At 35.0% G+C, this 15,772-nt stretch overlaps 1 protein-coding gene and 1 non-coding gene across 3 annotated transcripts; both read left to right on the top strand.

Moving 5' to 3' along the window:
• Window positions 1–1,794: 1,794 nt before the first annotated feature.
• Window positions 1,795–9,909, top strand: LOC107844666 (U3 small nucleolar RNA-associated protein 6 homolog). 2 transcript variants are annotated; one of them, XM_047397388.1, is made up of 7 exons: window positions 1,795–2,010; window positions 2,464–2,890; window positions 4,515–5,171; window positions 5,861–6,316; window positions 7,421–7,593; window positions 8,202–8,385; window positions 9,310–9,909. In XM_047397388.1, exons 2-7 carry the CDS (start codon window positions 2,495–2,497, stop codon window positions 9,397–9,399), a joined length of 1,956 nt encoding a protein of 651 aa, XP_047253344.1. In that variant the 5' UTR covers window positions 1,795–2,010; window positions 2,464–2,494; the 3' UTR covers window positions 9,400–9,909. The 2 variants fall into 2 exon arrangements, with proteins under 2 accessions (XP_047253344.1, XP_047253345.1); XM_047397389.1 differs by lacking the exon at window positions 9,310–9,909 and adding an exon at window positions 8,955–9,298 and having other exon boundaries at window positions 1,814–2,010.
• A 3,847-nt stretch (window positions 9,910–13,756) lies between these two features.
• Window positions 13,757–13,924, top strand: LOC124888400. The gene has a single exon (XR_007046520.1). It is a non-coding gene; the product is annotated as a U1 spliceosomal RNA (small nuclear RNA).
• Window positions 13,925–15,772: the final 1,848 nt, after the last annotated feature.

Consider the following 15,772-nt stretch of genomic DNA (forward strand, 5'->3'; position numbering starts at 1 on the left):
AATTTTTCTATTCTTTTTAATTTTCACCTACAACATACCTAGTGTAAGTGAAAAAAATATTTTTCACACGATAAAAGCTAATTTAGCAATAGTATCCTCAACTTGTAGGTTGTAGCCATAATAAATTATTTCAAACAAAATATTATAATTAATCAATATTTCTACTTCAGGTTATTAAGAAATGTGACAAGAATAAAATGTGGACATAGTTAATTTTTATTTAGAGTACTAGGAAATTATGACAATGGTTAGCTTAATATATATAATGAGTGATTATTTTAGGTTGATGTTTACTAGGGTCAACAATTATGAACTCTATGATTTTTATAATGTGCTAATATCTATCATGTCTAAAGAATTTTGAATTTAGACAATCGCTATAGAAATATTTCTTAATTATATTTTAAAACTATTTAAATATGTTGTTCGATTTTAAATATAAAAATAAAATTACGTAGTTAAAGTTCATATTAATAATAAATATAATTAATGATTCCCAGTTAATAATTATATTTTTAATTCACCAGTTAACAAATATAATAATTAAAGTACGTAGGATCGCAAGACCATAACATTAATGTGTGACTTTCTTGAATTGATGTTTAACCAATATCGACTTTTTTTGAACTATATGATTTTTATTTTGTGTCGATATCTATCATGTTAAAGTAATTTGAGCTTTGACTACCACTATTGAAATATTTTTAAACTATATATATTTTTTTAAAAAAACTATTCAAATATGTAGTTTAAATTTATATAAACATAAAAATTAATATAGTCCCTTAATTAGAAGTCATATATATTAATAAAAATATAAATAATGGTTCCAATTTTATCAAATCGGCGTAACATAGTGACACAAAACTACAACATCAATGTGCGACTCTCTTAGGTTATTGTTAATTAAAGTTAATACTTATGAACTATATAATTTTTATAACTTGTATATGTCTATCATGTCTAAAATATTTTAAATTTTTATTGTTTTTATTAAAGTATTTTCATAATATATTAAAAATTATTTAACCATGCAAACTTTTAGTTTTAAAACTCGTAAATAATTTTTATTTTATGACATAAAACTACCAAGGAATCAGTTAATGTCATTCTACATAAAGGTCAACAAGCTTAGCCACCTGTTACATTTGTGGCCATTTTCAAAATATCCATTTTCACATTCCCAATTTCCAATCTCAAGTTCCATTTGAAACTTCTCAATTTCCCCAATAGATAAATATATATATATATATAATCAAGAAATCCGTGATGATCAAGGCAGGATTTTTCCCATCACTTCTGAATTATGGTGATATTAATAATCATCATAAGTATTATAATCAACATGGGGTTTGTGTTTTTCCTATGAAATTTAAAAATAAGAGTTCGTTTGGGTCTTCATTATCAATAAATAATGATTTATTTGGTGGTAGTATTTCCAAGTTCAATAGAAGAAATTTCAAATCAGCAGCTGCTAGTGCTCAGGTTTGTTTTTTATTTTTTTATTCTCTATTAATTGAGTAGTTTGATCATACTTGTATTTTATTTTATTGTGTTGGTAGTTTAAATCTGATAATATTAATTTGGTTCTTACTTAAATTTTTATTATATAGTATCATTAAATTCAGTGTTATATAGGGCTGTGCAAATTTCGGTTCAAATCGTTAATCCGAACCGATAATTTATTTATTGAGTTAACGGTTCAATTTTTTCATTAACGGATTATCAATCGGATCACCCGGCCCGATAACCGGATAGTGAAATAGACAGCCCATAGATAATTTCCATTATCCATCGCCTAGCCCAATAATCCCATTTCCCAAGCCCACTGTCATTAGTCATTACTTACCCTAGACTTAGGTTTAATCTCATTCTCACTCTCTCACTCTCTCCGTCTCTCAAACCGAAAATGTCAGTATACCCAAAAGTCGATATTATTTGATGAAAACTGAAGAGGCTAGAGACGGCCAAAGACGATTTGCTGATCGGCTTTTGTTGTTGCGCTCACAAGTAATAATTTTTGCTCTTCTTAATGCTCAATCTTACTTTAAAGACTTATCATCTAAAATTCTTCTGCTTCATCTTCAATTCTGTCCAATTTCTGACCCATAATATATGCTTATACAAAGTTTGGCTTGATCCACACAAAGGCGGCCTATATATTTGAACCTAAACCTAAACGAATAATAATTTATTGGTTAATTCATATCTAAGAAAAGCAGACTCTGCCTCTGGATTCTGCATGTGTTTAAGATTAAGTCAAAACAAATATTGGTAATGGGTTACAGCCTTATAGTTAAAGAATATGACCACTGACTCATATTGTTTTTAACTTATTCATTGAATATATTTGAACAACAAGTAGTAACGGATAATTTTATGATAAATTCCCAAAGATAGTAAGCTAATTAGACTGAACAAAATGCCTTAATCGTCGAATTCTACTACGTTTTCTTTCTCCAGTTTTGAAGGGACAGAAGAAGAGAAAGCAAAAATGGCGGATGTGGTACAGTACAAGATGGAGCGAATGCTCCATGAGCTAGACGACCTTGAAAAACGCGGCCTATTTAGCCGCCAAGAAATAGAAGAAATAGTGAAACAGCGCCGCAAATTTGAGTACAGGTTGAAGAGACCTAGACCATTGAAACAGGATTTTGTAGCATACATTGACTATGAAAAAAGTCTCGATTCTCTACGACTTCTACGTAAGAAAGCTCTCATGAAAAAAACTGGCGATAGGAAGTTGAAAAAATCGGTTTCGGATTATGCTGGCGTTTCCAGGATTATTGACATTTACCGGCTCGCTACGAGAAGGTTTAAGGGAGATATAGAGCTTTGGTTTCAGTATTTGGAGTTTTGTAGGGACCGAAGGAATGGTCGAATGAAGAAGGTATGTTTACGAAACCTGCTTATTTGAAGCTCAAGTTCCGTGTGCATCTTCTTGTTGTTACTTTAAATACGTGTAATTTTATAGTAGATACTTTGTGGTGGTTACTTATTGTAATGTAATAATATTAACTCTTACTCTCTTAACCTCTTTATAGTTATATTATCACTTGTGCATAACATAGATACATGTATTTCAATTTGTCAATATGGATGTCCTTGCTAATTTTGAAAGTTTTGATTTTTTAAGGACTCAATTTATTTAAAGATACTAGCATGAATTTTAAATAGACTTTTCCTCTTCAAAGTTATGATATTTGTCACAATTGATAGGATTGTATTTCAGTGATGTTTTGTTCTTTCTCTTGGTTAATAGTAACCGACATTCATTTAATAGTGTGTCCAAATCTGATTGTGAAGGTGAATTTTCCGTTAAACTAGTTATTATTCCATAAGCCAGACATTTAGAGAGTTCCTAAATTGTCTTATAGTATGAGTAATTCCTTACTTTTGGAGGGCCAGGACAAAGTTACTCCCTCCGCCGTTTCAATTTGTTTGTCCTATTTTGACTTGGCATGGAGTTTAAAAAAGTGAAGAAACTCTTAAATTAAAGATATATTAAATGTACCAAAATGCCTTTTAATCTTTTGGTCTTAAACATGCCATGAAAAGAGACATTCTTTTTGAAACGGACTAAAAAGAAAAATTAGACAAACCAATTGAAATGGAGGGAGTATTTGGCACTGAGGCATAGTTGAGTGATTGATTCTTGATGAGATTATATCATATTAGAGAGCAAACAAGTTCCAAAACATTGGAAATAAAGAGCTTAGGATAAGATAATGAGTATAATGGAAGGCAGTTAATTTTTCTTTTATTACTGTTGAAGTGTCTTTTTTTTATTTGATAAGGTTGCATTTGTCAAGCATTGAGGGTTGTCTGTAATGTATTAGCTCTGCACCTTGTGCAGATTCGTGAGGTTTATGAACTTGTTTGCTACTTAAAAGTCCAAAGCTGCAGGCTTTAAATGTGATTTTTTTGTGTGTAGTTGTAAATCATAGCAGTCAACACACTAAACCGTGATTACAAAGTTTGTTTACCGTGCCTATTCTGTATTTCTAGTTTCTAACAACTTTTCTTAGGATTTAACGAACAATATATATTTCTTAATCATTGGTTCTCTTACTTGTATTTATGCACTTGCTTATGATCATTTGCAACATGGTCAAATCCATCTGATGTTGATTTTGCTCCTATATTTATGAATCCCAGTGGCCCAAAGTTCTCTAAAAATCGCTAGGTTGTTTGTTTGACTGAAAAAGAACTATGAGAGCTTGTTCTTGTATAAGTGCATCTGAATTATCTTGATAGTTAGAACCAGCTAGAGTCTAACTGGGTACATGGTTGTGGAGAAAGGTGAATAGCTAACCAAGGCTTTTTACTATATGCTAGATACATATTTAATCAGATTAAAATTTGCCAATGGTTCAAGTAGGATTTGGAGCGAGCAGTGAGAGTGTTTTAACTTGGATGGTGTTCTCCGTGTCAACTCGTTAAATGTTGAAAATGTTGAAAAACTGTGTTCTCGGATGCCTTATGCTTTTCTCATGCCTATTGTTCTTTAACAGGCCCTTGCACAGGCAATTAGGTTTCATCCTAAGGTGCCTGGAGTATGGATATATGCTGCAGCTTGGGAATTCGATAACAACTTAAATGCTGCTGCTGCTCGTGCCCTAATGCATAGCGGCTTGAGAGCTTGTCCAACTTCTGAGGATCTGTGGGTAGAATATCTCCGAATGGAGCTTACGTACCTAAATAAATTAAAGGCCCGCAAAGTTGTGCTAGGAGAAGATAAGGGAACACTGGCTCATTCTGGCAAAAATGCTAAAGAGGAACAGTGGAGAAATGAAAACAAGGAGTTATTTATGGCCCTTGATGATAAAAGAGAGGATGACAAATTATCCGACCTTCACGGCGGAGACTCAAAGGAGAGACTAGATTTATTTAGGGAACAAGGTTTAAGTGTTCTTCAGACAGTTTACAGTGGTTCTATAAAAGCCCTCCCTTCCAGTTTCAGTTTAAGAACACAGTTTCTTGAGATACTAGAAGCTACAAATTTAGCTCATTCAGAAGATATGAGAAATGAGATACTTGCTGATATGAAAAGAGACTTTTCAAAAGAACCAAAATATTGGGATTGGCTTGCAAGACAGGAAGTGATTGATCGTAATAATCCAGAGAGTACTGAAGGAGTGACAGCTGATCAATTAAGCAGAGCAATTCAGGTAATTCTAAACCTTATCCACATGTTCGATTTTGATGTTATAATCCAATCCCTATATTGCCTGTCTAATGTAATAATTTCTGGATCTGTTTTATCGAAGATCGTGTGAAAAGGACATTTGTTTGCCAGAAATTTAGGCTTGCTATTTTGAAATGGAAGGTTTATCCTCAGTCATTGTTTGCTCCAATTCTCCAGTCTAAGAAAAAGTGGCATAAATTCTGGAATTACCCTTCTGAGTGTCCCTTCTAGTGTGGTGGGAAGATTGTTCCTTCATGTGCAACAGAACATGCTATTTGAACTTTACTGTCGAGGACAATTTTGTACCTCTGCAGTGGCTAATTTAGATGACATCTACCAAAAGTCTTTGGTTGCAGATGAAACAATGATGAGCCTTGTGCCCAACTGTTGGAGATCTCCCTTTCTTTTAGTTTTATGATTTGATGTATTCTTTCAGTGCACTGGTAGTAAATCACTGTTTTGCAGAATATCCTGTATAATTTTCTCCATTCATTAGCAGGTGCAGGCAGCTGTATCATGATTGTTGTATTTTCTTTTTTTGGGGGGTGAGGGGGTGGGGGTGGGGGGTGGGGGTGGAGACGTGAGAGGTTTGGAGATTTCATTAGCTGCTGTTCTCTTTTTATGGTTTATATCTGTACCTTGCTGACAAGGCTTCCTGCATCAATTTTGTAGGTTTATGAGGAGGGTTTAAAATTTGTGCCTTTGGCCTCAATGTTTGATTGTTATGCAAAGTTCTTGATGGATGTCATCCATTTTAAAAATCAGGGAAGTCAATCTTCTGAGCACTTCAGTGCAGCTAGTCATGGTATGGATCCTATTTCACAGCTCTTGGTAGTATATGAAAAGGCTGAAACAATGGGGTGCATCACAGAGGATCTTGCTTGTCAGTATGTTTCTTTTCTACTGCAACTTGAAAAAGTAGATGAAGCTAGGACTTTGGCGGCTAAATTTTGTTCTGGAAAATTTTCAGAAGCAGTGCGGCTATGGGCGTTACGGTTCTCAACAGAAATGAGATTTATCCAGAATAACTGTACTCCAAATAAGGCAGCTCTGTCTTCTTTCTTTGAACCCCTGAGAAATGTTCTATTGGAAGTGCCCATATCAGAAGCAGAAACCATATGGCTTATGGTAGGCCAAAGCTTAAACCTTCCCCTGATAGAGTCTTTGTCATGCATTATATAATGGTGATAAAAATTGTATTGCTCTTTCTGTGTTAGCTGTGATATATGATCTTGCTTTCCAGTTGCATATATCAATATTTCTTCTGCTATTTCATATTTGGTGTAGAGAAAATTATGTAGATGAAGCTGAGTCCTTCCTAGATTTTACTGATTACTTTTAAGCTGAGCAAGGGTATATCTTTTGCTTCTTTTTTGACATGTAATTCTCTATCTTTGTACTGATGATTAATCTACTGTTTCTAAGAAAAATAAGATCTTCTGTTATTTTAATTGATTCCTTTTGCGAGCATTGAGGCTTGATACATACAATAGAGTATCCTACATATAAGATGCATGTCTGGGCAGTGCTTACATTTCAGCAGATTCCATTCAGTGCACATTATGTTGGGTATGTGGAGATGTATCAGTGGTTGAGACATGCACATCACTACACCATTTCACTCGCTTTTGTGTTATGTTTTTCTTTTTCTATTTGCTTTTCTTACTTAATTTAGAATAGGAAAGTATTCATTGAGGGCTTTATGTGATTACATTTATAATGCAAGTTTGAGCAGTATTTATATGTTGGCAGATGCAGATCCCATTGAGTTCAGTGCATGTTACATTGTTGAGCATATGTTAGCATGTTGGAGACGTATAAGTAAATGACGGATGCATGTGGCAACACAGTTTCACTGTTGTTTTTGTCTGTTTTTGGCATAGAGTAGCATTCATAAGAAGTGCGTGATTTGTCCTTGTCTATGTGGAGACTAAACTAATTTTACCCAACAAAAGCACTAAATTCTTTCTCAGCAGTTGTTAGGATAGAAGCTCTAGCTGAGCCCAAAAAAGGATCTCTTGGAGCCAGTTCCATGGTATTTTGATCAAGCTCAAGAATCCTCTTTATTTATCATTTTAACTTTTCTTTTGAGTACATACCATTCCGTTTGATTTCCTTCGATGCTTTAGTTTTACTAGTTTCGAAAGAGTGGAATATTTATTAGCTTTAGCTTCTTAGATCCATTTACTCCAAAACAAATCTTAAGATCCATTTACATTGCATATTATGCAGGCACTCAAATATTTCTCCACTCATAAGAAGTTCTTTCACAAGTTGGTTGAGATCTCTATGATTTCACTGGCCAAATATGGTGGAAGTGATGATGGGTTTTCCCTCTCTGCTACCATCGTCAATTTTGTTCTGCAAAGCAATGGATTTGAGAGTGCTAGAGAGTTATATAAGAGGTATGCTAGTGCTGATTGATTATTGTCATGTATATACAGTGCAATCATCTATGTTTGATAAACTATTCTGTTATAGTGAATCTGTTCTTATACGTTAATCTGATAGACTTGTTTAAGAGCGTGGAGAAATGTGCTGAGCCACTTTTTTAGGTTAAGGGAATACGGTCTACAAAATGAATCCTCTTCCAACTGGATCACTTTATGAACCAATCATGGTCCTTCACTATTGCATTAAATAATCAATTATTTTCTGAAGTTGATTTAGGTTAGGTACTGTGTTAGTTCACACTTGCTTACTAGTATCAAAAAGGTTAACCTGGTTATTCCTTGATGCAAATCTCTAACTTGATATTGGTTATTTAAAATTCAGGGACTTCCAGGTATTGAGTAATCAATACCTGGTGACATTTAATCAAAACTTCAGTATTGAGTACCTTGATGTTTAAGCAATACCTAGGCTTTGTTTTTCAGTATTATTTTAATCAAAACTTCTTCCAACGTGTGGGATCAATTTTAGGGGTGCTATGATGCTAGGTGATGTTTCATTTGTGTTCTTTAAAGAGCACTAACAGTATATGTTCAGACTGACATATGACTGCCTTGTGCAGATTCCTTGCTTTACCACATCCTGGACTTTCTTTATATAAGAATTGCATTGAGCTGGAATTGAACCTTGCATCTAATGGAGATAAGATTAGTCTTGGCAATGCCCGAAAATTGTTTGACACTGCAGTCACTACTTATGATCATGATGTCGGATTGTGGCAAGACTATTACAATATGGAAGTCAAGGTAGGCAATGTTTCCTTCTCCTTCTCCTCCTCCTCCTTGATGAGCACATTATTTTTCTCACTAAGACAAATAGCAGAAGAATGTTCAGAGATATGATGGGAATTAGAGGAAAAAGACGTGCGCTGTTTCAACTTCGATTGTAAACCCAAATTGAACAAACAGAAGTGTCTTCTCTCTTACAAGTTAAGCTTTTAAATGATCACATCTAGACACAGTTATAAAGTTCACGAGTTCTAAGTCTTATTGTCAACGCATAAGTAGTTATTTCCAATTGATTCATGATAAAGAATCATGCCCACACGTAAGGGTGCATGATGAACATAAAATAAAAATTACTGATGGCATCTCTCTAATATTTTATATTTTTAAATGTACTTGGAATTTGTATTTGGTCGCAAATTCATTCTCTAAAAAAAATAGATGAGGCAACTCACACATCTTAGTAGTCTCCGTTCACTTTGATGTGGGTAATTGGGAAAAATAAATCATTCGTTTGATAATGTTGTTATATGATCTACTAATAGTGACGTATTCATGTTTTTCTTGGATAACCGTGGTGCTCGGGTCAGCTTTTGGGCACATTGAATAATTCCACGGGTACCTGCTACCTCTCACCAACACAAGTACCGGGTCACTCTATTCACCAAGGCTTGGACTGATAGGAAGAAATCACTTGGTGCTTTTTACCGAACCTTGGGTTCTCAACCCACTTGATTGAGCCACATCCTTTTGGGGGGGGATAGAGAAGTTGTATTTGCTGCTATTTATTATGTTCACTTTGTAAAAGTTATGTTACTCATGGTCATGGACTATGGGTATTTGCTGCTATTTATTATGTTCACTTTGTAAATGTTATGTTACTCATGGACTATGGATAAATGAGTAAGCATCTAGTGCTGATTCTTTCTTTTAATTACTGCTCAGATGGGAACATCAGAAACTGCAGCAGCTGTTCACTGGCGAGCACGGAAAACCCTGAAGAAGAGTATTTCCCTTCTACCCCCCTCACAATGATCAATCTTTGAATGTGGGAACACGTTCAAAATTTAAGCTGGGAATACTTTGAGCAAGTAATATGACCAAAGGTTCTATCCGGAGGACTGGCTAATGTGATTTCTTATGCAGTGCAGTGCACCATCTCTTATCATTGATTTGCAGTATTGATTCTCTTCTGATGACTTACTTTAGGATCTTATGTGATCTGAGTCCCTGTGAAAGGAGCTTTAGTATATTCTCAGTCAAGACCTTTGACAGCAGCTGACAGCTGTGATATAAAGCTTTGAAGGAGAGCTTTAATGTCATCTCAGTTCAATTTTTTTGCTCTCTCAAACTACTTTGGCCGACAATTTTGTAGACTAGTACCTTTAGCTTTGTGTGTGAAACAAACATTTTACGATCTTTATCAAGAAAGCCTTGTAACTTTTAATAGGAATTGAAGTTATCTGGCTGAATTTGTTGGTAATCCCTATCCGTTGTTTAGTTTGATAGATTGAGGACAATTTAATCTATATTTATTTTTTAACATATTTATTATGTATTAGTTGTAAACCCTATAATAATGAACAAATGTTAATTATATATGTTGAAAAATATTTTTCATGAACACAAAATATGAAGAAGATCACAAGATGAAGGGTTGATGATATTTTTGATAATCAATTATTATGACTTATTAACACTTTTACGTAATTTTTAAAGTTATAAATTTTATTTCGAAAAGATTAAAGATTTTATTTTTAAATTATGGTCAAACTTTTCTTATTTGAATAGCGAAATATGCCAAATAAATTTTGACAAATGGAGTACACATTATTCATTAGGAATTTTCTAGAAAAAATTACCTTTTTAGTACTACTTTTTATAATATATTTATTGCTTTTAAATATATCTTTTATTTATTATCTAGATATATCATATTTAAAAATATTTATTATTTTTAATAACTATATTATATTATGTATTAAATATTTGTAAGTGGTTAGGTTTTTTTTAGTTCGAAGCAACAATGAAATTGAGATTAATTCCTAAACTCATTTATTTGAGATTTTTTTGGTTCGAAGCAACAATGAAATTGAGATTAATTCCTAAACTCATTTATTTGTTCTTATAGTTGCTTATAGTGTGAAATTTTACCCTCATTGATCTTACCCCTTCGTTATATGCATTTCAAGGATTGTCAAGTTCTATGTTTATGGAGATTATTAATTGTGGATGATGGTGGTGCACTTACAATTACTTTTGTTTCTTATAATGCTGTTAACTTAAAAACTATGAGACGGATTTAGAATTACCCTTTAATGTTCTTGTCATGCTGTAAATTGGTAGCTTAACTTGTATGAAGTTTACTGCTTTTAACACTCAACAAATAGATATTAATTACTTTGATTCGATAATCATAACAGTCCTTACACAACAAAGAAAATATAAACTTTCACTATTGTACTTTTCATCTGACCCCGCGCATAGCGAGTGCACCGGGCTACCCTTTTCACTATTATGATTTCACCCTTATTGATTGCTGCATTTCTATAGATTGTTTGTTTTGAGCCTTTGACCACCTTTAGGCGTTCTAGTTGCTTGACATTGTAGCTCTTGTTGTTTGGTCTAATGAGTTGTTGGGGTCTATCGGAAACAGCCTCACTACTTCACCTCTGAGGTAGTGGTATGGACTGCGTACACCTTACTGTTGTTGTTCGGTCTAATGAATGAATGGACTATCTCTAAATCTTTATAGGCATCCTCTTTGTCCATTCTGTCTTTTCGGGCTGATCTCATTGAAACACAAATAAAACGTCTTCTTGGAGAGTGTTTTTACATTCAAACAATCGTTTTTCCTATACTTCTGAGTGCTCATGACATCGAGCAGTATAAGCTTTGTGCTATTTTTGTAACTACTACTATAAAATAAGTTTCTTTTTGTTCTTAGCAGCAATGAAATAGTTGCTTGTTGCGTGATATTTACCCTCATTGACCTTACCTCTTTGTTATATGCATTTCAAGGATTGTAAAGTTGTGCTTTTATGGTGGTTGTTGTGGATGATGGTGCATCAGTTGCTGCAGCTTTGAACGTTGTTGGGGAAGATGGTGCATCAGCACCTGCAGCTTCGGACCAAAAGACACTTCAACCTGCAGATCCTTTCCAGTATTACTTACATAAAACTAATCCTCACGTACTCTATAGGTGGATTGCGGCCACTGGCTTGGCATTCTTTAATGCTCTTCGGATTCATTATGTTCAAGGATTCTACTTTGCTACATATTATTGGGTTTACACATGGTCAATTTGCTGGCTGGTTTCCTTTCTCCTCTTGTTGATCCTGAGATAGAACCTTCTGTTGGTATTTCTTTAGTCCTTACACATGCTACTATATTGAAATGAAAGCTAACTGTTGATATTCCAAGTTTCTATAGGATTATTGAAGAGTTGAGAAATTCCAAATTTGGGGAAGAGTTGACCCTTGATAGGGGAGTGTGGAGGTCGAGAATTAGAATAGGAAGTTAGTAGGTAGTCTAGTATATTAGTACTAGTCATGTATTTCTATCGGTCGACTCATTAGCCTAGATCATTTGTTTGTGTGAAGTAGGAAGTGTTAACTTTAAAAGTTGTTCGTTATGTTCAATTAACATGCAATTTTTTCTTTGGATGTTCTTTCAGCTAAATGATGAGATGAAGAAAATGGATGAGCAGCTAAAAAAAATAAGGAACCCACAATTAAGCTCTTCTTGAAAACAAGGTACTTGTCTTACTACTGTTACCACACATGGTAGTATTTTTCACTTTTTTCTAGTACATTCAATATTTTGTTTTAACTTGTTCATAAGAGTAAGGGAACTTACAGAGGAAGCTAAATTATCTAATGTGATTCTGGTTCTATTGCGTATACTGCACTAGTTTCTGCTGTTTCCTTGGTAAATGCTTAAGAGTGTTATCAAGCTGAGCAAAGCTCTTAAGGGATTACAATAGGGAGGAAAGGGAAACTTAGAGATTGTTTGAGGAACCTTTGTCGTTAATTATCTCTACTTGGTGACTGTTGCCGCCAAACACTGTCGATTTTGATGTAATAAGAATAGGAAGATTCTGAAGGAAGTCATGTTGCTGGCTGCGTTACTATTGCTTGCTTCATAGTTATCCTTGTATTAAAAGAGAGAATCAAATATAGGCTCCATTGATTTTCCTTTTTCTATTTCCGAACAGAAAGCCAAAAAGAGAACGCCTAAGGTCGGCCCAAGGGGTCTACCCAATCCTAATCTCAAAAAATTCTTGTCAACTGTTACATTTCACAGCAGAAGCTGCTACTCTATTGTGTGGTATAAATCTTGTCAACTTATCCAAATAAGTTCCAAGGTGATTAAAATTATTACAACCCCTTGAAGGAGCCAGATTTCGTCTCATGAGCAATTGCCAATCCCTACTCAAGCTAGTTGGATGGTTCAGAAGATCATCAATAAAGGTGGTGCCCTTCATCAGTTAAGTAGCACTCAGTGTCTCAGTGTTTTGCCAATGTGGGACAAAATGAGATTTTGCTTAGTTCGCATTCCTTTAGTCCTTACGCGTGCTACTATGTTGAAATGAAAGCTAACTGTTGATGTTATAAGTTTCTATCGGATCATTGAAGATTTGAGAAATTCCCATGATGGGAAAGATATAACTCTTGATAGGGGAGTGTGGAGGTCGAGAATTAGAATAGAAAGTTAGTAGGTAGTCAAGGTAGTCGAGTATATTAGTACTAGTCGAGAATTAGCCCCGAACATTGCATTTTCTTCTTGTTGTTTCCTGTGTGTTGCTACTGTCAGCCGAGGGTCTATTGGAAACAACCTTTCTACCTTCTCAAGGTAGAAGTAAGGTCCGCGTACACCCTCCCCAGATCCCAGTTGTGGGATTACATTGGATTTATTGTTGTTGGGAAAGTGAAGAAGTTTGTTGTTAAATGGGTTGTCTGAATTGCGAATGAAATGCTGGAAAAATTCTCTCTGTGTTTGTTTGTGTGAAGTTGGAAGCGTCAACTTTAAAAGTTGTTCATTATGTTCAATTAACATGCACTTTTTTCTTTTGATGTTCTTTCAGCTTAATGATGAGATGAAGTAAATGGACGAGCAGCAAAAAAAAATAAATAAAGAAGACAATTAAGCTCTTCTTGAAAACAAGGTACTTGTCTTACTAATGTTACCACCCATGATAGTATTTTTCACTTCTTTCTACTTGGTGACTGTTGCTGCCAAACACTGTTGATTTTGATGTAATAAAAATAGGAAGATTCTGAAGGAAGTCATGTCGCTGGCGGCGTTACTATGTTTCTCGAGCATGACACTTGAATTTCGAAGATCAATTTATAAGTAGTGGTTTTGTGATGCAAAATACTATTGCTTACTCATAGTTATTCTTGTATTAAAAGAGAGAATATCAAATATAGGCTCCATTGATTTTCCTTTTTCTATTTCCACACAGAAAGCCAAAAAGAGAACGCCTAAGGTCGGCCCAAGTGGTCGAGCCTACGTCGTAATTTGTGGTAGCGGGGGCCTGCGTTCGCGCGGCCCCTACCCAATCCTAGTCTCAAAAGTTTCTTGTTAACTGCTACATTTAACAGCAGAAGCTGCTAGTTGAGAATGTGCTGTATAATTTAAGTTTGGCATAGGCCATTTCTCTTAAATTTGATGCCTGTTTGAAAGGTTGGTTATAGTTTGCATAGCTGCTATGCTGTAGATGCCTTACTTCTATATTAGAGGCTGAACAAACTGTTAAAATGGCATTGGCAATAAACGATAAGGGCAGCTTTTCCGAATACCCTCCGAGGTGATTAAAATTATCGAATTGGTCTCAACTTTTCCAAATACCCTCCAAGGTGATTAATTAAAATTATTGAAGCCCATTGAGGGAGTTACGTTTGTTCTGGTGCTAATGTGATTACAAATAGGGATCTTGCATCATGGAATAGGTTGTGCTCTCCCAGGTGTGTCGGTGGACTAAACGTCATTAACCTCAAGTTGTGAAGTAAAGCTGCTCTATCTAAAAGTTACTGGGATTTGGCACACAAGTAAGACAAACCATGGATTAAATGGGTGCACACTTGTTACATAAAAACAAGTCTGGGGGGCAAACGCCAATCCCTACTCAAGCTAGTTGGATGGTACAGAAGATCATTTGGTACTAGGGGCACAAGGTCAAATTCAGCATCTTATAAGTGCTAGAAGCAGTATTATCAGACTGGTCTATCAGCAACTACTTGATCATACGGTGCCATGGGAAGTTTTCATCTTCAGAAATGAAGCTAGGAGCAAAGCTATTTCTACATTATGGCTGCACTATCAAGACAGGTTGCCTTCTGGTTACAGACTATAAAATTGGGGGATGGACTTTGATGCTGGGTGCGTGCTCTGTCCAGAAAAGATTTCTTTGTTGAATGCGTGTTTGCTAGAGCTTTTTTGGAATAGACTGTTACAATGGCTGAAGAAACAAGGATACAGTCCAGAAAGTTGGGACCAACATCTAAATTCAGGCAGCTCAGGTATTCAAGATGGTCTACACTCAAGGTGTTCATGCGATCTGATTGGAAAGTACCCGATGAGTGTTTAAAGTTGTTAGTAGATCGCTAGAAAGTATAGCTAAGGATGTGGCATATGCTTGCAATGTTGGAGCTTCCCATGGTATCAAACAGCTCCTGTAAACTTGCCCCTTTTAATTTGATGTTAAGTTGAATAGTTTGTAGTCTTCTATTCTATTCTAGCCTATTCATCTAATATTTGGTAGCCCTCCCTTGGAAGTATACTTCGATTATTTGTCCATGTAATAGATAGTTCCCTTGTGTTAGTTTTTATTTCTGTCTGAAAACGTCTAGTTGAGCATATTTAGGCTGTCGTTATGTTAGTTTCATTCTCGGTGATTAATAAAATCGTTAGTTACTGTGCAAGACTAAGATCTGTTGAAACAGGTAGGGGTATGGCAGGTTTGCTTATGGCCCTTCAGTTTGTAAAATCAATGGAGCGTACAGTCCTGTATACATTCTCATGTAAACGTCTAGACTCTAATAAAGGGGTAGAATAATACTCGGAACAAAATTGACCTGAAAAAGTCTGAAGAAGCTAAAAGCTAACACGATCTGTGAGCTGGAGATGCTGCAGACGATGCTATATAAGAATGTAATGGCTGTAATTATAATCAGTTGCATAGAAGGAGAAAAGATTCCGACATCTTGAGCTAGCCGTGTAGGATTCTCAGCAGATAGAATAGCTTTTGTCGTTCCAAACAGACAACTAAAGAGAGTAATTCCAGTTTGAGTAATTCTCCCACCTTTTGCACTGCTTCATTCAGGGAGTTGTATATGTTACTGATTACTTGGAGAACTTAGTTGCTGTGTTTTTGGATTTTGCCAAAACCATTCAGTAAGTTCAA

This window comes from Capsicum annuum, chromosome 10 (genome assembly GCF_002878395.1).
Source record: "Capsicum annuum cultivar UCD-10X-F1 chromosome 10, UCD10Xv1.1, whole genome shotgun sequence".
Classification (NCBI taxonomy): domain Eukaryota; kingdom Viridiplantae; phylum Streptophyta; class Magnoliopsida; order Solanales; family Solanaceae; genus Capsicum; species Capsicum annuum.

What these genes read in the sequence shown, in the direction of transcription:
- LOC107844666 (XM_047397388.1), top strand. Translation starts at nt 2,495, where the DNA reads ATGGCGGATGTGGTACAGTACAAGATGGAGCGAATGCTCCATGAGCTA. An exon ending in GGAATGGTCGAATGAAGAAG is followed by an intron (nt 2,891 to 4,514) that starts GTATGTTTACGA and finishes GTTCTTTAACAG; the next exon opens with GCCCTTGCACAGGCAATTAG. An exon ending in GCTAGAGAGTTATATAAGAG is followed by an intron (nt 7,594 to 8,201) that starts GTATGCTAGTGC and finishes TGCCTTGTGCAG; the next exon opens with ATTCCTTGCTTTACCACATC.